General features: G+C 40.0%; 1 protein-coding gene across 1 annotated transcript; it reads right to left on the bottom strand.

Moving 5' to 3' along the window:
* Nucleotides 1-10124: 10124 nt before the first annotated feature.
* LOC104211993 (dihydroorotate dehydrogenase (quinone), mitochondrial) lies at nucleotides 10125-24643 on the bottom strand. The gene is made up of 11 exons (XM_009761163.2): nucleotides 24392-24643; nucleotides 23805-23887; nucleotides 20590-20913; nucleotides 20130-20382; nucleotides 19211-19291; nucleotides 18995-19102; nucleotides 18868-18897; nucleotides 11961-12098; nucleotides 11831-11868; nucleotides 11633-11732; nucleotides 10125-10491 (listed from the first exon to the last, which is right to left on the bottom strand). The coding sequence occupies exons 1-11, from the start codon at nucleotides 24536-24538 to the stop codon at nucleotides 10417-10419; spliced, it is 1377 nt and encodes a 458-aa protein (XP_009759465.1). The 5' UTR covers nucleotides 24539-24643; the 3' UTR covers nucleotides 10125-10416.
* Between the last annotated feature and the right edge of the window lie 959 nt (nucleotides 24644-25602).

The raw sequence follows: 25602 nt of genomic DNA, 5'->3' as shown, positions 1-25602 counted from the left end.
TTCATATTTACTTGTGCAGGCATCGGAGATGTCTCCGAAATGAGGCGAGCCCCACCTGGGGAAGGGACCAAGTCTTCGATTGCAAAGTCGGGTAAAGACAATAAAAGAAAGAGGGCTTCGAAGCCTGAAGATACCCAGGATAAGTCGGCCCCTACTTGGAAGTCAAGGAAGAAGCCTGCCCACATGGAGTCGGATTCTGCCACCCAACTCCCGGGGGATGAGGAGAACAAGGGCGAAGAATCGGCGTTGGTTCCCCAAACTAGGAAACCAGTCGAGGTCGTCAAACCCTCCAAACCTGAAACTTTGCCTCCTGGTGAAGGAACTCCGAAGAAAGACTCAGGTAAAGCCCTCGAGTCCCCCGAGATTAAGTCCTTTCCTCCTCCTTCAACAAATATGCCTAAGGGGACAAGTTCTAAGAGGGCCGACACTAATTAGAGCACCTAGGTGAGGAGCTCGGGGCCTTGACAATGGGTCACTCACTTACTCTACCGTGTTACTCTGAGGAGGCAATAGAGGATGCCCGGGCTCTACGTACGCCTGATCCGAGCAAGGTCCTCAAAGAAGATCCCTTTCAGGATTGCTTTACTGGGGTCGATGATGCCTCTGACCTTAATGATGAATCTACCCTCTTTAAAGAGGCTCAGCGTCTCTTCTCCCGAGTAAGCACTAATCCTTGTAGTTGCAAAATTTTCTTCTCCTTCTGCGTTGACTGACATCTCTTTGTTTTTTGCGTAGGCCATTACCAAGTTCAGGGCCTAGATAAGCCAATGTGAGTCCGATCTCAAGAAATCTTCGAGTGAAGAGAAGGCCTTGAATCTCCTCTATAGCCAAAAAGAGGAGGAGCTCAAGGATCTCCGGGCCGATTTGGCCAAAGCTCTAAAAATGAAGTTGAGCTAGACGAGTAGGTAACTGTGATTTTAACAAAGTATGGTCTTCTTGTCCTTACTTTGGAGACTAACACTTCGATGTCTCAGCTGCAGCAAAAGTTGGAGATGATTGGGCAGCTCCGGGGCGAGGTCAATCAAGTTAAGAATGACTGCCACCGATAAAAAGAGAGCATGGACCGGCTTGTTACGGATAAAGAAGCTGTTATAGCCCAACTGGCCTCGGCTGAAACTCAACTCCGAGGCATCAAGGTGAAGAGCCTAGATTATGCCAAGAAAATTGAGGAGTTAGAGGCAGAGCTTGCCAAAGCCGGGGCCGAAGCTCCTCAGGCCAAGGCTGTAGTTGAGAAGACGAAGGCTACGACTGATAAGACCATTGCCGTATACTTAAGGGATGTTGAGGCCATTCAAGAGAATCTGAGCGAGGCCTCCAACCGGGAAAAACGGAGTAATGATTTGGCCAAGTGCTAATCCCAGAGGGAGACTTTCGAAGAAATTCACGCCCGGGGATTTGACCTTACTGATGAAATAGCTGAAGCAAAGGTGCGGGAAACCGATGTCAGTTTCCTTGTTTCTTATAATGACGAGGACATTGTGAGTGGATCCGGGTATGGGGAATGTGAAGAAGGTGTCCCCGAGGAAGAGGGGGTTCCTGAAGATAAAGCTGTCGAGGGTACAGTTCCTGAGGATGTCGCTTCCGGGGATGTGACCCCGAAATAGATTAGGTTTTCTTTTTCTTTTTTGTGTAAGGGACCCTAGTGGTCATTTTAAATATACTTTGAAAATCATATTTTGTGGATATAAAGAACCTTTTTGCTTTATCTTCAATTTGTGTTGAATTCCGTTTCGTCTTCATCTATGAAATTTTTATTGTATAACTCTAATTATCAATCTGAATACTAGACTTAGAACATAATAAACCCTTAGGCTTTTTATTGATCAACATAATACCTCTTAGGGATTTAGTTAATCCTCGAGCTAAGCTCAAATCAATTTGATGCGAGCTCGGGGTATCTAGACCTTTGAGTCCGAGTTGAGTGAGAGTAAGGTCTCGAACCCTACATATTTTGGCCCTTAGGCTTCTTTTTATATCGGCCCTTAGGCTCTTTTAGGTTGGCCCTTGGGTTCTTTTATTTTGGCCCTTAGGCTTTTTTAGTTTGGCCTTTAGGCCCTTTAAATTGGGCTAATTCAGCCTCGAAGACGGCTATAATATTTCCCTTTTTTTTGGCTAAAAGTCTTAGTGAAATTTTTCTATGCCTTAGCATGTATTTTCCGTACCTGTTGGGTTTTTTCGAGGTTCGACAGATCGGAACCTTATTTGTGGTTTGTTTGTGTAAACATACTTGAATACCTCTTAAGGCTTTTTCGAAGGCTGATGTTATCGAAGCCTTTAAATTGTTCGAGGGCTGACTTTATCGAAGCCCTATATCATTTTCTTTTGCCAAGGGTATCTTGATTTAACTATTTTTTTCAAAGTGTTTGGGGGCCTGTAATTAATGGTGGAAGTCGGACGTCTCCGAGCCGCATTATTTTGGCCGCATCCTTTATATGACCGTAGTATTTAATATGGTCGTAGCCTTTATATGACCGTAGTCTTTCATATGGCTGTAGCCTTTATATGACCATGGTCTTTAATATGGCCGTAGCCTTCGGGTATGTCTCTTGGACTTGTTTCCCAATAACCCTTCAAACTTATTCAAAGTGTTAGTCCCCGAGTATGATGGCCTTGGCCTTTGTATTGAGGGGGATGCCTCTTTGAGGTCTTATGAGGTCGAGTTTTTGACGACTCAGACATGTTGACTGTCGATGACAATCCTCGAGTATTCGGAGTGGGTTTGCGTTCTGGCCCTTGGGCCGTTTTTCATAGAATTATAAGTGTAGAGGTAGTATGGTAATAGACTTCTTTGAGACACAAAGTGTTTTGATATAGAAAGAATGTTTCTTTGAATAATTGATACATATGTAACCGTCGGGGCTCGATTATTCTATATGGACACGGTTCATCTGACCGTTTGGCCCATTACAAAGTTATCCTATCGAGGCCCTCTTTGGCGTAAAGTATTTCCTTGAAAATATAACCTCCGAGGGTGATGCCCCCCAGTATTCGAGGTTGATTGGAAAGAAGCCTTGGATACTATTGAGTTCTCCTTAGGTAGCACATAGTTGTTGCCTCGTTAAAAACCTCGTCGGTAAAACCCATTTGGGACAAAATCCTATCTAAGGGAAAAAGAGTGCAACGCATGCTTTAAAACCTAAGGCCTTCATGTAAAAAGGTGTCTTCAATAGCTTCGATTGAACACCTGCAATGGGTTAGTTTCAAATTAAAATGGTCAAAAAGAGAAAGTTATACCTTAGCAATATTATCGTTTTAGTAGTGATATGTTCCAATTTTTGGCAATTGTTCACCTTCCTTTGTGCTAAGTTTGTAAGATCATTTTCTGACAACTCCAAGGACTCGGTACGGTCCTTCCCAATTCGGGCTCAGTTCCCCTTCATTCGGGTCTCGAGTGTTGAAGGTGTCTTTCCGTAGAACTAAGTCCCCGATTTCGAAGTATCGACGGTTAGTCCTTCTATTGTAGTATCTCTCGATTCTTTGCTTCTGCGCGGCCATCCGAACTAGTGTTGCCTCTCATTTTTCATCTAACAGCTCGAGGCTAGTATTCATAGCCTTGTGATTTGACTCCTCCGATGCATGTCGAAACCTGGCGCTGGGTTCTCCGACCTTGACAAGAATAAGGGCCTCAAAGCCATAAACTAAGGAGAAAGGAGTAGCCTATGTGCTAGACTTCGATGTTGTTCGATATGCCCAAAGGACCTCGGGTAGAACTTCTCTCCATTTTCCCTTTGCATCGTCCAACCTTTTCTTCAAGTTTTGAATGATAGTTTTGTTTGTCGATTCGACCTTTCCATTTCCAGTTGGGTGGTATGGTGTTGATAAGATCCTTTTTATCTAGTGTGCTTCGAGGAATTCCGTCACCTTGTTGCCGATGAATTATTTTCCATTGTCACATATAATCTCGGCAGGTATCCTGAACCGACATATGATATGGTCCTAGATAAAGTCAATAACTTCTTTTTCTCTGACCTTCTTGAAGGCCTATGCTTCCACCCATTTGGAAAAATAATCAGTCATAAACAAAATAAACTTAGCTTTACTTGGGGCCGTTGGTAGGGGGTCGACTATGTCCATTCCCCATCTCATGAAAGGCCACGATGATGACCGAGTGGAGCTGTTCTTCGAGCTGATGGATCATTGGTGCAAACCATTGGCATTTATCACATTTCTTGACAAACGCCTTAGTATCTTTTTCCATGTTGTCCCAGTAATACCCTGCTCTGATAATTTTGTGAATCAAAGACTCGGCGCCAGAGTGGTTCCTACAAGTACCTTCGTGAATTTCTTGTAGAACATAATCAGTATCCCCCGGTCCTAAACATACTGCCAATAGCCCATCGAACATTCTTCTGTATAATGTTCCATCTCCATCTAATGTGAACCTAGCAGCCTTGGTTCGTAGAGCCCTCGATTCTTTATGATCCGAAGGGAGCTTTCCATTTTTCAAATAATCTATATACTTATTTCTCCGATACCAAGTCAAGCTCGTGGAATTTATTTCGGCATGACCTTCATCGACCACGGATCTCGATAACTAAACGACAGTCCCCGGGATAATGTCGTCTTCTTCGACCGACGATCCCAGATTTGCAAGCGCATCGGCCTCACTATTTTGCTCTCGAGGCACATGATCCAGGGTCCATTCTTTGAAGCGGTGCAACGTCACCTGTAGTTTGTCTAAGTACCTCTACATTCTATCTTCTCGAACCTCAAAACTCTTGTTACTTGGTTTACCTCCAATAGGGAGTCGCATTTGGACTCGATGACCTCTGCCCCCAAGCTCTTAGCTAGCTCAAGACCTGCAATCATGGCCTCGTACTCGGCACTCATTGTTAGTCAATCTTGAAGTTTTAATAAATTGTCTAATAGTACTACCTGTTGGTGGCTTCAAAACAATGCCGAGTTCGGACCCTTTCACATCCGAGGCACCATCCGTGAAAAGGGTCCATACCCCCCATTATGTACCCGATCCTAGCAGAAGTTCTTTTTCTACTTCGGGTACGAGGGTCGGCGTAATATCGTCCACGAAGTCAGCCAAGATTTGGGACTTGATAGCCGTTCGGGGTAGATATTCGATATCGTACCCGCTTAGTTCGACTTCCTTCTTGGCCAATCAACCCGACAATTCAGGCTTATGCAAGATATTTCGGAGGGGATAAGCAGTTATTACACATATGGGATGACATTGAAAATATGGCTTTAACTTTCTAGATGCGTTGACTAATGCAAGTGCTATTTTTTCTAAATGAGGGTATCTAGTTTCAGCATCTCCCAGAGTTCGACTTACACAATAAACAGAGAATTGCGTACCTTGCTCTTCTCGAACTAGTACTTTACTTACCGGTATCTCTGACACTACCAAATATAGGTAAAGCTTTTTATATACCTTCGAGGTATGAAGCAAAGGTGGGATCGATAGGTATCGCTTCAATTTTTCTAAGGCTTGCTGGCATTCCAGGGTCCATGCAAAGTCCTTTTCTTTTTTAGCAAGGAAAAGAACCTGTGACTTTGATCCGATGACCTCGAAATAAATCGACCCAAGGCGGCAATTTGTCCGGTTAGCCTTTGGACGACTTTCATACTATTCATGGTGGTGATATCTTCGATGGCCTTGATCTTATCGGGGTTGATCTCCATTCCTCGATTAGATACCATGAAGCTGAGAAACTTGCCCGAGCCAACTCCGAAGGCACTTTTTTTCGGGTTAAGTTTCATGTTGTACTTTCTCAAGATTTTGAATGTTTCCTGCAAATGAGTTAAATGGTCCTCTGCGCGCATGGACTTAACTAACATATCGTCAATGTAAACTTCCATCGTTTTACCTATCTGTTATTCGAACATTTTGTTAACTAGGCGTTGATATGTGTCTCCAGCATATTTAGTCCGAAGGGCATTACATTGTAACAGTAAGTTCCAAACTTAGTGATAAATGAGGTCTTTTACTGATCCTCCGGGTTCATCTTAATTTCATTATGCCCGTAGTAAGCGTCGAGAAAAGTTAGGATCTCGTGGCCGGCCGTGGCATCGATCATACAATCGATGTTAGGCAATGGAAAAGAGTCTTTCGAGCATGCTTTGTTCAAATCCTTATAATCTACGCACATTCTAAGCTTGTTTCCCTTTTTAGGAACTACAACTACGTTGGATAACCATTCGGGGTACTTTACCTCCCGAATAGACCGTATTTTAAGAAGTTTGGTTACCTCGTCCTTTATGAATGCATGCTTCACTTCGGACCGGGGCCTTCTGTTTTGCTTCATCGGTTTGAACCTGGGGTCAATGCTTAGCCAGTGTGTTGTTATTTCCGGTGGAATTCCTATCATATCTAAATGGGACCAAGCAAAGCAATCCATATTATCAATAAGAAATTGAGTGAGCTTTTTCCTGATTCGGGGGTTAATCCCGTCCCCAGGTATACCTTTCTTTCGGGCATGTATTCTATCAGTATGACCTATTCCAGTTCCTCGATCATCGACTTGGTTGCATCGGACTCTTCTGGAACGATGAAAGTTTGAGGAGTAAGGAAATCCTCTTCTTCTTCCTCGATTACCTATTCCTCTGGCCCGATTGGGACTGGGATCGGTGATTGCTATTTGGTCGCTAGCTTATCTTTCGTCCCCGATTTTTCCGAGGTCGAAGGCTCTGGTACCGGCATCACTTCATCGACTGCAAACATCTCATTTGTAGCGTGTTGCTCCCTGTAGACCGTTTTCACTCCATCCTTTGCTGGGAACTTCATCATCTGATGAAGAGTTGAAGGTACTGCCCTCATGTTGTGTATCCATGGTCTCCCGAGGAGTGCGTTATACCTCATGTCACCTTTGATGACACGGAATTTAGTATCTTGTATGGTCCCGGCTATGTTTACTGGCAGGATAATCTCTCCCTTTGTTGTTTTGCTTGCCATGTTGAAGCCATTCAGGACCCGAAATGCAGGTACAATCTGACCTTGTAGGCAGAGTTGTTCTACGACCCTCGATTTGATTATGTTTGCTGAGCTACATGGATCTACTAGCACACATTTAACTTGAATTTTATTTAAAAGAATAGAAATTACCAGGGCATCGTTGTGCGACTGAGATATACCTTCTGCTTCCTCATCGTAGAATGATAGGGCGTCCTCGGGCACGTAGCTCCGAGTCCGTTTCTCCATGGTGATCGACACCTTGATGTGTTTGAATATAGGTCTTTGTGGGACATCGACACCTCTAACGATCATGTGGATCACATGTTGTCGTTCTTCCTGCTCGTTTTTCTTCCTTAGATCGATCACTGAGAAATTCTCGAAGGTGACCCTCGTTGAACAACCAAGCTACCTCTTCTCTAAGCTGCATGCAATCTTCGGTTTTATGACCATGTGTGCTATGATACTTGCACATCAAGTTTGGGTTCCTTTAAGAAGGATCGGTTTGTATGGGCCTGGGCCACCTGGTGTCTTTGATTCTCCTAATAGCTGACACGATCCCTGATGCATCTACACTGAAATTGTACTCTAACAATCGAGGTGCCTCCGCGGGGTCAGTATGCTTGTCGAACCCGCTCTTACTCATAAGTCCCCGAGAACTTTAACCTCGATCATTTCTCCGATCATTCTGAGGAACATTTCGACATGAGCCGTTGTTTCTCCGATCGACATATGGCTGATACCATTCTTTGTTGAATCTCGATTCCCTGTCTGTATCCCTCGGGGGCTTAGCCGCCAGCTTGTTAGGATGAACTGAGCCCGAGGGGGCTCCCAACTAGTCGTCCTCGACCCTAATCTTTGACTGGTAATGGTTATGTACGTCCGACCATGTCACAACTGGATACTCGATCAGATTCTGCTTTAATTGTCGAGATGCAATCGAACTCCGTTCGTTCAAACCCTGCATAAAGGCCTGTATTGCCCAGTCATCGGAGACCGGTGGTAGTTTCATTCTTTCCATCTGAAACCTAGACACGAACTCTCTCAACATCTCGCTGTTCCTTTGTTTTATCTTGAAGGCGTCTGATTTCCTCATTGCCACCTTTATGGCCCCGGCATGTGCTTTCACGAAGGCATCTGCTAATATAGCAAACAAATCAATAGAGTTAGGAGGCAAGTACTGATTCGATTTCATCATCATTCAAGTCATTTCCTTTGATCCCACAAGTATATGAAGTAATATTCTCGTTAGGGTCGGTTGTCCAGTTATATTTGGGTATATCGGGCATACGAAACTTCTTGGGAATGGGCATCGGAGCTGCGCTCTGAGGGAATGGTTATTGTATGAACTTTTTGGCATCTAAACCTTTCAAAACTGGAGGTGCCCCCGGTATTTGATCAACACGGGAGTTATAAGTATCCATCTTTTTGTCATTGTCTTCAATCTTCTTTTCCCCGAACTCGATCCTCTTGGTGAGCTCTTCGAGCATTCTCATAATGGTGGGGTTAGTCCCCGAATCATTTCCGTTCGACCTTTCTTGCGCTGGTTCAGCACGCCGAGTGTTTTCTAGTTCAGCTATACTCGAAGTCTCATTCTGACTTTGAAGTTGAGCGATGGCGTTTTGTTGAGCTTGCAACATCTCAAATATCACTTGGAGGCTGATTCCCCCATCTCCCATTCTTTGTGCTCCTTGGCCACTAGATCAGGCTTCCCTGCGTACACTCCCTCCGGGGTCTGTGCTTAAATCTGCGTTTAGAGCAACGTGTGAGCTAACATCAACTAGTTCTATATTTGGCACTTTCCCAGGGTTTATTGGTGGTACACCGAGCCCTATGTTGTTGTTTTCTCCAAGACCTTCGTTGTCATGAACATGTGCGTTTTGTGAGCTAGACATGTTTCAGCCTGAGAATCAAAAATTCTTGACAAGGAAAAGTGTAAAAATAACGTGTTTTATGAGAATCAGTAATGAAATAATCACTATTATCTTTAGCCCCACGGTGGGTACCAAACTGTTTACCTCGAAAATACGAGTGACAATTAAATTTGATTTGTGGTTTTAAAGATATGTGATTTAGTTCAATACCAATTAATAATAGAGAAATATGAAGTAGAAATGAAAGAAATAAGTGAACCAAACCAATGTTACTCAGCAGTGGTGACCTCGAGCTTAGTGGTCTCGAGATGAACTAAGAGCAATAAAGTAAGAACAATAAATGTAAAGGACAATTCTGATGAACAGTAAGAGAAAAAAGTAGGATAGTATATTCTTTGCCAATGATCAGTTGATGTTTACAAATGATTGAGTCCCCTTTATATAGGAGGGGAGCCTTAAATAAGGTACATTTCTATTTATAGTAAGGAATCTTATTTGGACAGCTGTATAACTGCCTGGTACGGATTCGTACAAATCTATCCTGGAACTTACGCCATGATTTTGGGGACGTGGAGAGAATCTTGTCCTTCTGTAACAAACTCATAACGGCTCTATCTCGGACTTGGCCATACTTGGCTCCAATACCCTCGGACACTTAGGTCTTCAAGCCTCTCATTCTGTCTTCGAGCCCGGACTTGGTCTTTACCGAACTTCAGCCCTCGGTCCGGAGCATCGAGCCTGCTAAATCGGGGGCACCTGATTTCGACTGTATACACTATACTATCCTTATGATCCATCCATCTGATCAATTAAGAGCGATCACTTCAGCTGCAGAATTCCTTATCCAAAATACTTGTTAATGTTTATCCATTAATCAATGACAACAGTTGCGACGACGATGGATTAATATTGTTTAAGGAAGCATTTGCACATAACTACAACTTTAAATGGATGAGCATTAACGTACTTCTGTTTATGTTTTTTGTTTCTCTATTTGGTCCGCTCTCGTTCCATCTTAGGCCACGGTTTTACTTTCTAGGGTGATTTACGTCAAATGAAAGTCGACTTAATTAATGTCCTTTATTCTCTACTCCTCTTGCTGACATTGTTGCAAAACTAGTGCAAGTGAAGCATGAAAAGGTGTATCTGTTAAATATTAGCTTTACCTTTTTGCCTTATATGTAGATTTTGCTTTCCTTTTTGACCACTGTAATCATTTTCCTTCCTCCAAAGAAATTTCAACTTAAAATACACGATATTTTTCACAAATTGATCCAACTACCTATTTACAAGCACGGGTTAATGCAAGTTTGTCTATAAAGCACTAGGAAAGCCAAGTAAAACTATGAGCAAGAATTGACCATTTCCTTTCACTTTGTATTGTGTGGATTTAATTCCATATCAAGAAAAAACTCAACCAAACATACAAAGTTTCGTTCCTATATTACATTTCAAAAATACGGGTCACCTGCCACGAGTAATCCCTAAACAGCTAAAATTTGGGAAGACATCACAAATTACGAAGCAAATGATATGACGCCACATGGGAGGAAACCATAAATATATCATTTATTATAAGTGGCAAAAATGTGCTCTGCCCCTCAAACTCAAAAGACTGGTTTAGTATATCAACTACTACTATCTGCAGTCTGCTCCAACAGCCTCACTGATTGACTTATAACCATCCTTTTCTAAGCAACGAGCAAGTTCATCCTACAGAAAGAGATAGTGTTGCAATATGTGAGCAGAATGTTCACTCATTAGCAATAAAGAAGATATCATAGCAAGTGGCAATATATGAGTTCTCTCTTTTGCAAACAAGAGTAGGATAAAGGTAACAAATAGGCTTGCGGAGGATTAAGCAGCTTTGCATCAATAGCAATAGTCTAATCTCAAATAAGATTAAATTGGAGTAGAATGTGCATTTTTTCCTTTTGCAATCACTAACACTCATGAAGTAAAATCGAAGACTGCGAAGTTTACAACCATGTTCAGTGCATCCATCAAGCATAAGGTCTATGAGGAGAGAAGCAATTATAAGTTATGCCAATTTCCAGGTTAAAAACACCAAATAGTACTCAACATAATGTTGGTGAAGTTCCCCCCAGAGAAACTGCTGCACCCCCCCAACCCCCCACAAGTAGGGGGTAGGAAGTATGCGAAACCACTAAACAGGGAGCTATACTTTTGGATTGATTCATCTAATGCTTGATGTCATTCTAGTATAATGAAATAAGGGATGGATTATCAGTCCTCTGTGTGGTTGTATTTTAGTTCGGTGGATTTGCGCACACATGGTATATACCTAATACCTTGTGCATGGTATAAAAGCAAAACGGCTGCTTAAATTTCTTATAAATATTTTGAGACTTAATATTGTTACCCATCCCAAGGGTATATCTTTACCCCTTCATCCCTTATCCCTCTTCTTCCACTGGCCCCGTTGCCCCTTGCAGTTTCCCCAGCCCAAAGAAAATAGAAAATATTTCTCCTTTCTTACACCCTACCTAATCATTATTCTATGGACAAACTTTTTAAGTTAATACTAGCCAAAAAAATTCGACCCCAAAAGGAAAAAGAAATAAACTAATAGCAAAAAAGGAAAAAGGAAAGGTCCTAAAACGCATTTCAAAAATTCTCTTGCATCTCGTTCATGGGAACTCGAAAATCAGCCTTAGTCCCATGATCGATATGCAAGAGATACTTTTGAAATGTATGCCCAGAATATCTGTTAGAATCAGGGTTGTACTATCTTGTACCACATCTTTACTATACTTTGTACATATTTATAGAAAAAAAAACAAAAAGAATATATGATACATATTCAGAACTCCAAAATACTTCATACCAATACCTTTATATCGGGGATAAGTGCAGGGCCTCCATATGCAAATGCTGTATAAAGCTGAACAAGAGTGGCACCAGCTCGAATTTTCTTGTAAGCATCCTCGCCACTGCAAGAAATGCATAATACAAGTATTTAAGTAGATACCACAAAATCTAATCAAGGACGCTATTACTTGTTACAATCATGGACAAGGGAGTGGAGTACCTGCTAATACCCCCAGTGCCAATCAGAGGAATCCTTCCCTGTTAGAACAGACATATTGAGGTTATCTGTCGCTTCAAATCCGACACAGCAGCTTGCACAAATTTCTATATAAGGGGATAACAGAACATACCTTAGTCAGAACGTACATCTCCTTCAGTATATTTGTTGACATGTCAAAGAGTGGCTTCCCACTCAAGCCACCAGCCTCTTGAGCCACAGGGTTTTGACTTATGGAATCTGGTCTTTGGACAGTAGTATTTGATATAATCTACAACCATCAAGCATATGATGTTGGTATTTATTGTTATAAAATAAAACATTTTAGCGGAATACGGAGGTCAAACATGAGAAAAAAAAAGGAGAACATAAACCTCGCTACCCATATCTCTATTTTTGCTTTCTTTTCTTTTGGGGAGTAGGGTGGACATGGGGGGAGGTGAGTAATGCTCCTACCAATAGTTATTACTCCATGGATACACACTTAGCATTTGAAGCAATGTCAATGCCACAATTTTATTTTATTTTACAAGCAATGGTTCACGTAAGAACTTCAATTCCCACTTTACTTGACGCTTAGCTTGATCCCTGGAGCAACCATGAGGCATATATAACTTGTTGGACGAAGTTACAATATCTAGATCAGAAAGCTTTGTTTCTCGCTCCCCTTTTTGGGTTGCTAATACATCAATATTTCTTATTATTGGAGATTGGCACCACCTTGGCGTCAGTTTCATGAAAATTCTGATACATTATACAAAAAAGCCAAGCCAAGATCTAACAGTTTAAATGTGAATATTATAGAATAAGTGACCAGTTGATCCAGTTCTCTGTGTCAGAATGTTCTCCAATCTGAGTTCTCAAAAAAAATCGTCATAGCATGTATTATTTTCCTTGTACTATATTCATATGTCCTCCCAGCCTCGAACTCTAAAAATTTAATAATAGTTTGGCTCCTCTAACTATAAAAAGGACAAAAATGTATCTCCCTTGATCCACCATATTTTCCCTGCAATCTTGTTATATGGAAGTATCCTATTATTTCACTTAGAACATCTATAGTTTTTGCACGCACTGAAGTCATATTTGCGCACATAATACAAATGAAAGGTGCTTGCACCATCCAAGTTGGCAACAATAAAGAAAAAGAAGGAAAAGTGTTAAGGCATGTCAAGCTTCATAGTGTTGATGATAAAATTAACTAAACAAAAGTGTGTTATCTCTAATACCTTAAGCTCTTAATGAGATGGTCATACACTTCAACATGATACAAGAGCAGGCAAAGGTCCATAGTTCAAGTCTCACTGTTACTAATTAGTAATAAGAATTTCACATGTTTGGCCATGAAAAAGAATAAGGCGCACATGTGAGACGGCTTGTTGAAGAAATAATTAAGTAAATAAAAGTGTGCTCTCTGACAACTTAAGATTTTAGACGAGATAGCCACACATTTCAACAATTTAAATATTTTGTAAGTTACATATTTTCTGTCAAAACTATTATTTAATTAACGGAAAAAGGCCAGATATGCCAGTAAGCTATACGAAATTGTACACATTTGCCTGTCGTTAAAAGGTGGACTCAATCTAGCCTTGTCGTGCATAAGTTGGGTCACATATGCCTTATTTTTAACAGAATTCCTCAACCCACATATTAACCCACTAATATACTCCGTGTGTCTCAAATAAGCCTGGCATGTGGGCCGGTTAGGCCCGGGCCCAGCCCCCGCGAGCCCATATGGGTAGTGGGCCTAAACGGGACTAACCGTTTAATTCCGGGACCAGGGGTAGGACTGCTAAGTGGGCCGGTTACGTTATAAAGCCCGTTAGGACCGGACCGTTTGGGCCCGGGAGCTAAGTGGGCCGGTTCAACCGGTCCTAAACAGGCCCAACGGATATTTTTAAATTAAAAAAATCCAAATTTTTTTTAACTGTTGCAACATTTAAAATATAGCCATTGGCCCGCATTGTAAAATAGTCATTTAACCCCTCCCCCTCACAACTTTGTTTTAACTCCAAACTTTTTATAATTTCACTTTTTCCCTATTTTCAACTATAAATACCCCCTTATCCTTTCATTTTCTCACAAAATCATCAATCTCTCTCTCATTTTCTTCTATAATTGGTTACTTTATTGTTGCAATAATGCAATTTGTGTGAAAAATTGTGAAGTTGGTGAATTGAAGTATTCAAGTCTTCAACGATAATTAATTTTCAACAAGTTATTCGTCAATTCGGTAAACTCGTTCCAACTCTTTAGTTTTAATATTATAGTTTGGTTTGTTTTATTTACTTTGTATAATTATAATTAAGATGGCTTATTCCTTAAAAAAAATATTTAGTAAAAATAAGGGAAAATCCAAGAGTGGAGAATCTAGTGGCCAACCTATTCCTCCTCTAATTCCCGGGCTCCCCTACCCAAACCTCATACCCACCCTCCACCTGCTCCTATTCTTGATAGTGATAATACTTTATTACAATTTACCGAGAGTCAATATGTGCATAATGTTGGAGGTGGTGAACACTTAGATCATGAATATATGAATTCTCTTTATGGTAGTCCAACTATTGATGAAGAAGATGAGCAGAAAATAGATTTGGATGAAACGCAACCGGATGACGATACACCCACTAGTCATGTTGCTCAAGTTAACCCAACTAATCCAAATGATACCCCGTCTGACCCCCTGTTACTACCCCTACTCTTTCGGACGCACAAGCCTCAATTAAAATAAATGCTCAAACTATTTATAGTGCTTATCAAATTGCAATAGATAATGCTAGACCAAATGTTCTAACTCCTTCTTCTAGTTCTCAATCATCTAAAAGAACTGCGGGAGTAAGAGCACTTACTGCTTGGGCCGGATTCAGAGGTTCTCAAGGTTCTAGTACTAGTGATTGTTCACAACTAAATGAGCTTGAAGTTTATTTGTCACAGGGAATTGAGGAAGTGAATTCCGACGGCTCCTTTAATATTTTGGAATGGTGGAAGGACAAAGAAAAACACTTTCCGATTCTTTCAAGGATGACCCGAGACATTTTAACCATTCAAGCTTCAACAGTGGCATCGGAGAGCGCTTTCAGTCAAGCAAGACTTCAACTCGGTGATTATAGAGCGTCTATGAGGGAGAGCTTGGAAAAATCAATACTTTTCACAGATTGGATCCATTCGGAACGAAGAAATTTTGGACTTGCTGAATCACAACCAAAGGTAGACGTATCTTACGAAGAAATGCTAGCTGAACTTGCGGAGGATGCAGCTTCGCCCGGAAGCGTGATGAACAAGCTCTTTTCGGCCACCACCAACGAAAGTTCCTCCGAACCTTGAAGGATTAGAGATACCATGTAAAATTAATATGTAACTTGTATTTTGGCATATCTTGATTAGTTTCTTTTTCTTCTCAATAGTGGTATTAGTACTTTGTTGCGCTCATTCCATTGGGGGGGGAGGGAGGGGGGTGTGACTAAGAAAGATTGGGTCATGTTTTGTTAATGTCATAATAATGATAAAAATTATAACGAGTTCCTTTGAATATCTCTTTACAATATTTTGTGTTTTAAATTTGAATTAAAAAATTTTAAGTCACAACTATATAATATAATTTACAAGAAATTGCCTTAAATAAAAAAAATAGGCCAGGCCCACTTAGGCCCGGGACCGGCCCACTTAGCCCGGGACCATTAGTTCGTGGTCCCGGTCCGGTTCCTACCAATAGCCCACGAAACCCGGGCCCACATAGGACCGGCCCACGAGGCCCGTTTAGGCCCCGGCCCGGCCCGTTTGCCAACCTTAGTCTCAAATTATGTGTCGTGATATCTAAAAATAGTTGTCTCAAATTATTTGCCATTTTAGAAGTTCAAGACTAAATTAATTATCTTTTTTCTATTCTACCCTTAATATTAATTGTTCTTGTAGACTACAAATACCTCAATTATGAGTAAATATTAAATGAAGAGAGATTATATCTGACATAAATAAGGATAAAACAGTCAAAAACTTCTCCTATTTAATATTTTCTTAAGAGGCAGGTAAAAAGGAAACACAACAGATAATTTGAGACGGAAGGAATAATATTTAGCACTAGATTTTGACACGTGTCACAATCTGGTGCATTCCATCTAAACCCTGAATTTTAATAATAAACCAACCCGACTTGTTACTCTTATTTTATTTTGACATGCGAGAGAGTGTTAATAAAATAAGAAAAGGGTTTAACAAAAATGAACCAACCAATTTCGACATTATAGTGGTCGGCACCAGTCTGCCGGAGTCCATACTAGCAATCGTTGCCTTCACCGCCAAAAAATTAGTCCTTCACCTCGACCCTAACCCTTCATACGGTAGCCACTATGCTTGTTTTCCCCAACAGGAATTCATTTCATTCCTCGAATCCCAATCACTTCAATCCTCCTTCGAACCCTCAACTCCACTACCCGACACCGATTCGGGTCTTACCGGAGTTCCTCTAACCACCCGCCCACTCTACTCCTCCGTAGAAATCACCTCTTACTCCTCGGAACCCTTGGAACAATCTCGAAAGTTTAACATTAATTTGAGTGGGCCCAGGGTTTTGTTGTGTGTTGATGCTATGATTAATTTAATTTTGAAGTCGGGTTGGTTTATTATTAAACTTCAGGGTTCAGATGGAATGCACAAGATTATGGCACGTGTCAAAATCTGGTGCTAAATATTATATTAGTGAAGATAATATGTGGGTTGAGGAATTCTTTTAAAAATAAGGCATATGTGACCCAACTTATGCACGGCAAGGGCAGGACTGAGTCCGCCTTTTAACGACGGGCTTTACTGGCATATCTGGCCCTTGCCATATCTGGCCCTTTTCCGTTTAATTAATGTTAACCTAAATTTGGCTACTACCTTACAATATATTGTATCATCAGTGGGAATAAGAGTTGTAGTAAATGAGGCAGCAGATGTTGTAACTATAAGCTATTCTTCAGATCAATCCAATATCTTAACCTCAACAGTGAACAAGTAAACTAGCATTACATGTAACCTTCCCTTTCGCTTAACAACGCCCTTCCTGCTAGCCATGGTAGTAGCTGTTAAACCATCGGACCAAAAGAGGACAACTTCCCCTACTCTTAGCAGTTTCTTCAAGTTATTTCTGATATTATTCTAGATGTTACTGAAGTGACTGCCATTTTGATGCTGGACAGTCTAACTGGCATGTATCCATAAATATACAAGGTTCAGACAGATTGTATGCAGATAAACACAAACTTCAAAATCTCTCTATAAATTATTTGTAACAAATGAAATTTTACTTTTGTCACTAGATAGAAGATAAAGTGTCCATCGATAACATGTCCAGGACTGAAAGTGATCAGTAAGTAGCTTTAACAAACAGGAAGCCACAATTAGCGGATTTTAAGATTGTTGAAAGTTGAATGTTATGTCCCCCATTGATTTGAGGATAAGGAAGCATAAGGGTACATTGTAAGCTCCAAGAATGACTCCAGTTAATGCTATGAAGACAGTCTTGGGATCCTCTCGGCCTCCAAGTAAATAGACAAATATGTGACAAATGAAAGGACTTCATTCAAACCAAAAACAAAAATAACTATCAAATAGTAGTGACCAAGAAAGAGACCGAGGAAATGGAGGGAATGTAAGGTTCCTTTGATGAAATACTTTGGAAACAATTTCGAGCTTCAGATAGCGGGCAACAATTTGACCAACGGGGATACAATTTGGAACTTAGAAGTCTATAGATAGCAGTGTTGTGAAAAGCACTCGCTTCAGCGCTTTACGCGTGAATCGAAGCGAGGCGGCCATTATGTCGCTTCTGTAGGGTGAAGCGTAGCGGGCAAGTTGAAGCGTCCGCTTTTGCCAAAAAAGCGAGAAGCGCTAGCGAAGCGAGAAACGACGGAAGCGCTTGCTTTTGTCTTTTAAGTCACTGATAAATAAAAAAGCTCTGTCTTTCTTTACAAAATCAGCGAGCGGCAGAGCAAGCATCGACTAGGGTTTCAATTTTCAAGCCCAGGTATGTTTTCTTCTCGGTGCTTAAAATAGTCGTTTCAGTCCTTAAAATTGCAGCGAAATGCTGCCAATTTTTTTTTTCTTTCAGTTCTTCATCTTTTGTTCTTAGTCTCATTGCTAATCTTTTTAGGATTGGCAGTTACATGTGTTGTATGTGTTGTCTATGCAGTATTTATTTTAATATTTTTCTTAATTCCGTTTCACTTCAAAAAAACGAGCGCTACGCTTCTCGCTTCACGCTTTAAGCGAAAAGGGGCTTGTCGCTTTTCCTCGCTTCACGCTCTTCACAACACTAATAGATAGAGAGGATAATTTGACCAATTAGATCGGTTCAGAAAAGTTTACGCCCTGAAAGCTTGGGATTTTTGGTAGGATGAAGTAGATACCCTTAAAACTTGACTACGTTTAAGCCTACAACTGCAAATGCAGATATCACAGTCAAAACTATATCTTCCCAGAAGGGATGCTGTAGCACTGTAAAAACTGAACTAAAGCAATCCATCCATGAGATAACCAATTTTCTCATATAATGAAAGGTGGGCTTGGTAAAGTTACCCACAAAGGCACAGCACAGGAAAATTATGTATTTTAAAGCCACAAAAGTAGGGTGCTGCCAATTTGGAAGATATGACATAATAATCCATATAACAAGCAGGTCCTTGGTTTTCAAAGTTGAATTGCTCGGCTTTTAATGATTAGGGCAACCCGATGCACAAGGCATCCCGCTTTCACGCAAGGTCCGGCGAAGGGCTGCACCCTAAGTGATGTAGACAGCCTAACCTAATGCAAGCATTAGTGGCTGCTTCCACGGCTCCAACTTGTGATCTATAGGTCACACGGAGACAACTTTACCGTTTGTCACTATAGGCTCAATATCATTAGTTTTTCCCCCCTTCCTGGATAGATAATCAGAAACAAATTAGATAATGTCATCAAGAATCTCCCAACACCAAAGTGCTCGAAATCCAACACTAAAAGGAATTACTAATAAAATAACACGAAAAAAGAATACTAAAAGTTTTTCTTTCAAAATGTACCAGTCCATCCACACGAAGAGCAACAGCCACCTACAATAGCACAAAGCAAACAAGCCATAAGAACAAACTCATCAACTACTCCGCCTCAACCCCAAGCTAGTTTACATGAGTAGAAAAGCTTCCATACCACTGCAATATCTTCAAGATCTTGTTTAGACAAATCTGGAGCAATTTTCACAAGTAAAGGCGGAGGTCCTTCCTCACCCCACTGCATTTCATCACGAGCTGCTTGAACCTAAATAAATGTACTGAAAGGACTTAATCTAGTACTTGACAAAATGGTGGCACATATTACCAGAGATAAATTACAACAATGCAGAAAGGCAACATCTCAGGCAAAAACCTTCTTCACAAGATCCTTCAACTGCTTTCTTCCCTGAAGCTGGCGTAGTCCTGGAGTATTTGGGGATGAGATATTAATTACCTAAAGCAGTAAAGGAGAATGAATCAGTCTTATAAGCAAAACTAGGTAAGGCGTCTCCAGAAGCTGGTAGAAAATGTCTCCTTTCATCAAGAGAATTTAACTTGGAGAAAGTTTACCCAATTGTTCTCACACACAAAGAAAAATTACTACTCCCTCCGTTTCAATTTATGTGAACCCATTTGACTGGGCACGGAGTTTAAGAAAAGAGAGAAGACTTTTGAACTTGTGGTGTAAAATGAGGTACATATATTTTGTGTGGCTATAAATCATTGCATAAAGGTAAATTGTTTCCAAATAAGGAAAGGGGTCATTCTTTTTGGCACGGACCAAAAAGGAAATAGGTTCACATAAATTGAAACGGAAGGAGTATGTTTTTTTAAAAAATTTTACCAAATGATGAAATGGAATGAAAGCACTGCCAGCAATATCTCATGTACAGAAAACAAAAAGACACACAGAAGAACTTAACCAGTTTTTAGTCCATAATTTTTTCTGGAGTTTGTGTGTTTTTTTTTTGGGTGGGGGGGAGGGGGAGGGGGGGGTTGTTCTTTTTACATCTTTCAATACTTTGATGAGTTAGTCTGAAGGGCGTTGTTTAGGGAAAGAACAAGTGCCTTGCTCCTTCAGCCAGCAAAATGGCAGTCTAATACCTAATTTCTTTCATTTTAGAAGATAATTAAATGATAAACAAATTTATAGACATTTGTAGAATTTATATCACAAAAGCAAACAAATTTACACACAAAGTGAAAACAAAAAGGAACACCAAACAGGTGTAACCCAAGAGACATGCAAAAGAATATCCAAGTAAAAGAAACATTTCATTTCAGAGATCTACCAAGTAGTCAGCATACTGAGATAATGTATGGACTCCTTGCACATAATCTGCTGCAGCGTCTTCACTTGTTTTATTCTTTCCAAGGTTAACACCAAGAATACCAGGACCAGCTTTCCCTCCATGCTTGACTTCATCTCCAGCTGGAGATGAAGTACTAGATGTTTCCAACTTTCTCTTACCATGCTGAGCACCCAATCGTTTGGCAACCACAACGATTCCTTCACTATTGAAGCCACACCTATTTATTATAGCACTGCCACCAATAAAAGGATTCTCACTTTTTCAACTTTCAAAATCAAGCATTTTGAGTTTCTAATAATTGATAAGTATCAAGCTTTCTAATTATTACAAAAAAGGAAATGAACTTCACTGGATAACCAAAAAACATAAAAGCAGTTCAAGCACAGACAACATAATAGATCTTGATAGTAACATAGTCTGATTAGACATACGTTCTTACCCTTCATTTGGCAACCTAAATATACGTGGTTTTGGGTTGCCTTCCTGTGGAATGGGAGTTACTGAGCCAACCTCAACAAAGCCAAAACCTAATCCAAGCAATCCTTCAACAGCCTCAGCATTCTTGTCAAAACCAGCAGCAAGACCAACAGGATTTGAGAACCTTCTTCCCCACACATCAAGGCCCAATATAGGAGGATCTGGCCTCTTCTCCCTTGGAACCCATCCTCGGGCTGCAGCAGAGACCGCCAGTTTGTGAGCAACCTCTGGATCCAGAAATGCAAAGAACGGATTTACTAGTTTTGTTGCTGAGAATAGCCAGCCACTGCATGTTTTTTGAAACATAATAAATGTTATTTTCACACAAACCTTGTAATAAACAACAGTCAATCAGAAATAAAAAAGGGGATCGAATTACAAGTAACATGCTCAGCCAAAGGGAAAAGGGAGAATCGGAATTGGTTCGAAGTACTTATGTAAGCCAACAAGATGAAGAAGATTGTCAAAAGAATCTCATAAACCAAACAGCAAATGCAAAAGATGCCTATATGTGTATGATGATCAAAAATCTTTTGTACATATAATATCCAAGTAATTCAGACAAACAAGCTAATAGAAGCACACCAAATCCTTTCAACATTCTGCCTCGGCAAGAAAATCCAGCTAATTGAAGAAACCATCAGAAAGCATAACAGTTCTCTCTAATTTATGAAGCACCATGCTCAAACCACAAGGAAATAAATATTTACAGTAGATTTTTTGGAAATGTGATGCACAGCTGGCCTTCAAAAGAAGAAGGAAGAGCAGAGCATGGAATGCAGCTACTTTGGCACTTATGTCAGTATTTTGAAGGAAGAACAACATAAGAGCTTCTAAAGGAAGGAACTGTTACCTTTAAAAAAAAAGAGCTTCTAAAGGACCAGAAAATAAAATTGTACAGTTGAGAGCTAGTCTTTTCATTTTTGGTAAAATTTTGGAGCACCCACGAGGTTCGTGTTAGTATAAATGACTGGGTGACAATAGAGAACCATACAATGCAGGTTCTCTACCTTTTGTGTACCACTTGTATAAGGGGGTTTACCCATATCAATAAATTCATTACTTTATCAAGTTAATAAATTAATATTCACAATAGAGCCACTTCTAAGATAGCATTCCCATGAAACATCCACCACACATGTACTCGCAAAAATTCAATTTTATGCCAGCACAAGTATGAAGCACCAACTAGCATCATTTTATCTTTGCATCTCACAAGCAACTTCGGAAAGCATCTTTTAGGTTTTTATAGGTTGTTCCAACTCTTACTAAGAGTATTACTTCCACAGAAACAACGTAGAGATCATCTCCAACCCCCAGTCCTACCCCTCTGAAAAAGCAAAAAGACAAAAAGTCTAACCAAAAAAAGATGCTGGTAGCTTAACTATCTCCCTCCTTGTTGCCTGAACCTCCTATAGTCTAAGATGCTGACTGTTCTTTGAATATAGAGTTCCTCCCATTCCATATGAATTGAGACCTAGAAAAAAAAAGTTAAGACCTAAAACTTAGAAAACTACTCTGTCAATGTACTTCTAGCCCCTTTAAAACAGTATATGCATTAGAACTGTCAATAACTCTTTTTTTTTTTTAATTTATATGGTAAACTCCCTCAAAGATCCTGGTGTTATAGTCATCTGTGGCCCCTTTCCCACTTTCGATAATATTAACCACACAAAAGTATAATGCAACATTCTCTACCCAAAATCTAACCAGCGATGCATGCAAGTAGCAAGCAATTTACACCAGTACAAACGAAACAAGAAAAAACTCTTCCCTCTCTCATCATTGAAACTTTTGATCCTTCAAGGATTCTCCAATTTCTTTCTTCCCATAATAGCAAAAGATACAAGAACTAGAAGTGTTAACAATCTATTTCCCTAACTCCGAACTTGCCATCATCTTTGCCACAAAAGTTTGGTTATTTCTTCGCCCTTCCAATTTTCTTTTAAAGTTTCATATAACTAGTTGCAACAGTTCTCCATCTTCGAGCCTCCCTCTCAATGGAAGTCCTAATTTCATGGGGAACTGTCCACTTGTCCTACCTGGCATTCGTCATTCTGTCAATATTGTATGTTGTGCACCTCCCCAATCAAAGTTAGTTCTGACCTTCTCATGTTGATACACAGTCCAAACATTGCCTTGAATCATATGAAAGTTCTGAATAATCTCTATCCTATAGAGTCCAGAGTTCATATAAAATCAATGTATCATCTGCAAATAAGAGGTGTGAAACTAATATCCCCGCCTCATGTGCCTCTTATTCTATATTCCCTCTAGTAATCACCTATAAATATATGGTTCTTTCCAATAGCTTGCTTGAAGCCTCCAAAATCTACATCACTTACCACTTTTAGGGACAGAAAGAGAGACAAAATGGAGAAAATTTTGCATCATTCGAACTCTAATATTCACATTATTGAGTGGATTATTTTATGAGGACACATTACTGAGTTTATAAGCCAAAAAATTATCTCTGAATTGGAATCCTACTACTCTTGGCCTTGGTTGAGTCTCCTATCCAGATATGCCAAAAGTCAGGGACGGATTTAGGGGGGAGGAAGGGTGTTCCCCCGAACCCCCTTCGCCGAAAAATTACACTGTAGATAAAATCTGTTTTTTTACCTCTATATATTATATTTTGAAACCCCTTGACATAGCCCAAAAGCATAGCTTAGTGGTCAAGGGGTTTCAAAATTTTTATAAGGTCATTAGTTATATTCTTAGTAGCTACAACCTTTTAAACTTTTTCCTTTTTTTGAACCCCCTTGGCGGTAATCCTGCCTCCGCCACTGGCTAAAGTATACCGAAGAATAGTAAGCTTCATGCATCCTCTTGAAAAACATAACCCATATCGGAAGAATGTCTTGGTGGGAAGTTGCAGCTATACTAAGATGTAAGCGCACCATTTACTTTTTCTCTTCTTGTGTGTGCTTATGTGTCCCCACATGTGGGATTACACTGGGTCTATCGTCGTCGTTGTTGTTGTGTGCTTGTGTGTATATATTCAACCAATGCACCAAAAAACAATTACACCAGATTACCATTTAATTTCTTTGTTTGGTTCAATACGAGATAAATGAAAAGGAATCTATACACAACACATGCATTTATTCGTCTCTCAACAATTCTATAGCCAATGCTGTAAAAGGTAATATCTCAAAGATTTAAATTCAGTACCAGAAGGTGGCCTCATCAACCGTACTTGCATAAGCTCCCCCAGCTATTAGTAGACCAATAGTGGCTCCTGTAAACAACCTTCCCTACAGTTTTAACCAAGATACTGAATTAAAATACAAGAAGAATCGAGAAGAAATTACTAACCCTTGCAAAAGCCTTAGTAAATTAGAGCCCTGACCTCAGAGGCGATTATCATATCCACCTTTAGGCCATCAATATTTATTAAAATTGGGAAATTTCCAGATTAAACTTCTAATATTCTCGAAAAAGGTGAAAGTTTTTGAAACTCTGTGTGGGGCCGGCCAACCCTTTAAGACTAACTGCAGCCTTCGAAACTGGGATAATGGGTCCGCCCCTCTACCCTTCTCACTTGAATACAAGGCTTACTCAAAAAAACAACTTTATTCCATTTAAATACAAGCTTTGGCCATTTGGGTCACTCAATTTCATACATTCAGATTATTTACAAAACTTTTCCTATAGTTTTCAGCAAGACAATTACTCTAGTATCACAAGAATACTCTAAGTAGACAAAATTAAAGATACAAAATCGTAAAACCAAGTAGAAGGGATAGAAAAAGAAGTACCTTTTTAGAAGAATGAGGAATCTTAGGTGGAGGAATAGGAGGAACATTAGCTGAAGAAGAAGTGCAATAATGTCTGGGAACAGAGCTTGGTTTTAGCTTACGATACAAGCTTTCTCTAATCAATGCAAATCCAACCCTTTGTCTCATTTTCTTAAACAAAACAAAAATCAAATATTTAACAACTGAATAAACCCTTCAAATTACTACTCAAAAAATGCTCAGTATATTGGACGAACAAAAGAGAGACAGCAACTGTTGTTGATGCTAAGATACAAATGACTGAAAAGGTTATTTGGGGCACAAAACTGGAAGCGACAATGGGAGTGTACAAGGTGGTGTTTTGGGGTGGGGGTTGGGGGGGGGGGGAGGGTGGCTTTGTTCTTGAGGGAAGATGGGAGAGGTTTTAGCACAGTTATGAGACACAGATGAAAGGGGAGAGCAAAACCCTTTCTACTTTTGTGTACTCATTTCGGCTTCGGTATATTCCTCTTTCGAAAAGTTATTTAAATTTTTGTGCTTAATTTCTTTTACACTTTTTTCTACATAATAGCTACTCCATCCGGTTCATAATAAGTGGCCAATTTACTTTATCATTTTGGTTCAAAATAAGTGTTCAGTTATATAATCAAGAAAGAATTAAATCTTTTTTTACAAAATAACCCCTATGTACATATCCCTAAAAAGTTTTCTTACTCCTCACATTAAATGCTTAATTAAGGGTAGTTTAGTCATAGTAGATATTTTTGTATAGAATTTCGTATTTTCTTAATGGGCGTGCTAAAAGCAAATTGGTCACTTATTGTGAATCGGAGGGAGTACCAGTTTCGACATGCATGTTTAGTGGCAATAAATTTCAAATCATGGATAATTTAGTCATTTGATCTATCAGGAGATACGTGGCTTCTATTCCTACAACCACCGCTTAATTTTGTAGCTCTTCCTTTTCTTTCGATCCTTTTCCCATGAGTTCTCTCCAGTCTTCTCAAAGATACTTTTCCCAGTTCATTGTTAGCTCATCTTTTAAATCTTGTTCTTTCCCTCTTGATTTGTATGTATGATGATTTTTGGCATGAAAGAGAAGTGTATAGGGCACAAAGGAGAGACAACTTGGAGCTCTTCATCAGAAACAAAGGTAAATTTTCTCTATCACTTTGTTTCCTTCATGTTTTACATCTCTTCTTCCTTTTTTTTCCATCTCAAGTGTTGTCCTT

The sequence above is a fragment of the Nicotiana sylvestris genome, chromosome 11, assembly GCF_000393655.2.
Source record: "Nicotiana sylvestris chromosome 11, ASM39365v2, whole genome shotgun sequence".
NCBI lineage: Eukaryota > Viridiplantae > Streptophyta > Magnoliopsida > Solanales > Solanaceae > Nicotiana > Nicotiana sylvestris.
Note: the sequence above shows the minus strand (reverse complement) of the source record. Positions and strands in the feature narration are given on the sequence as shown.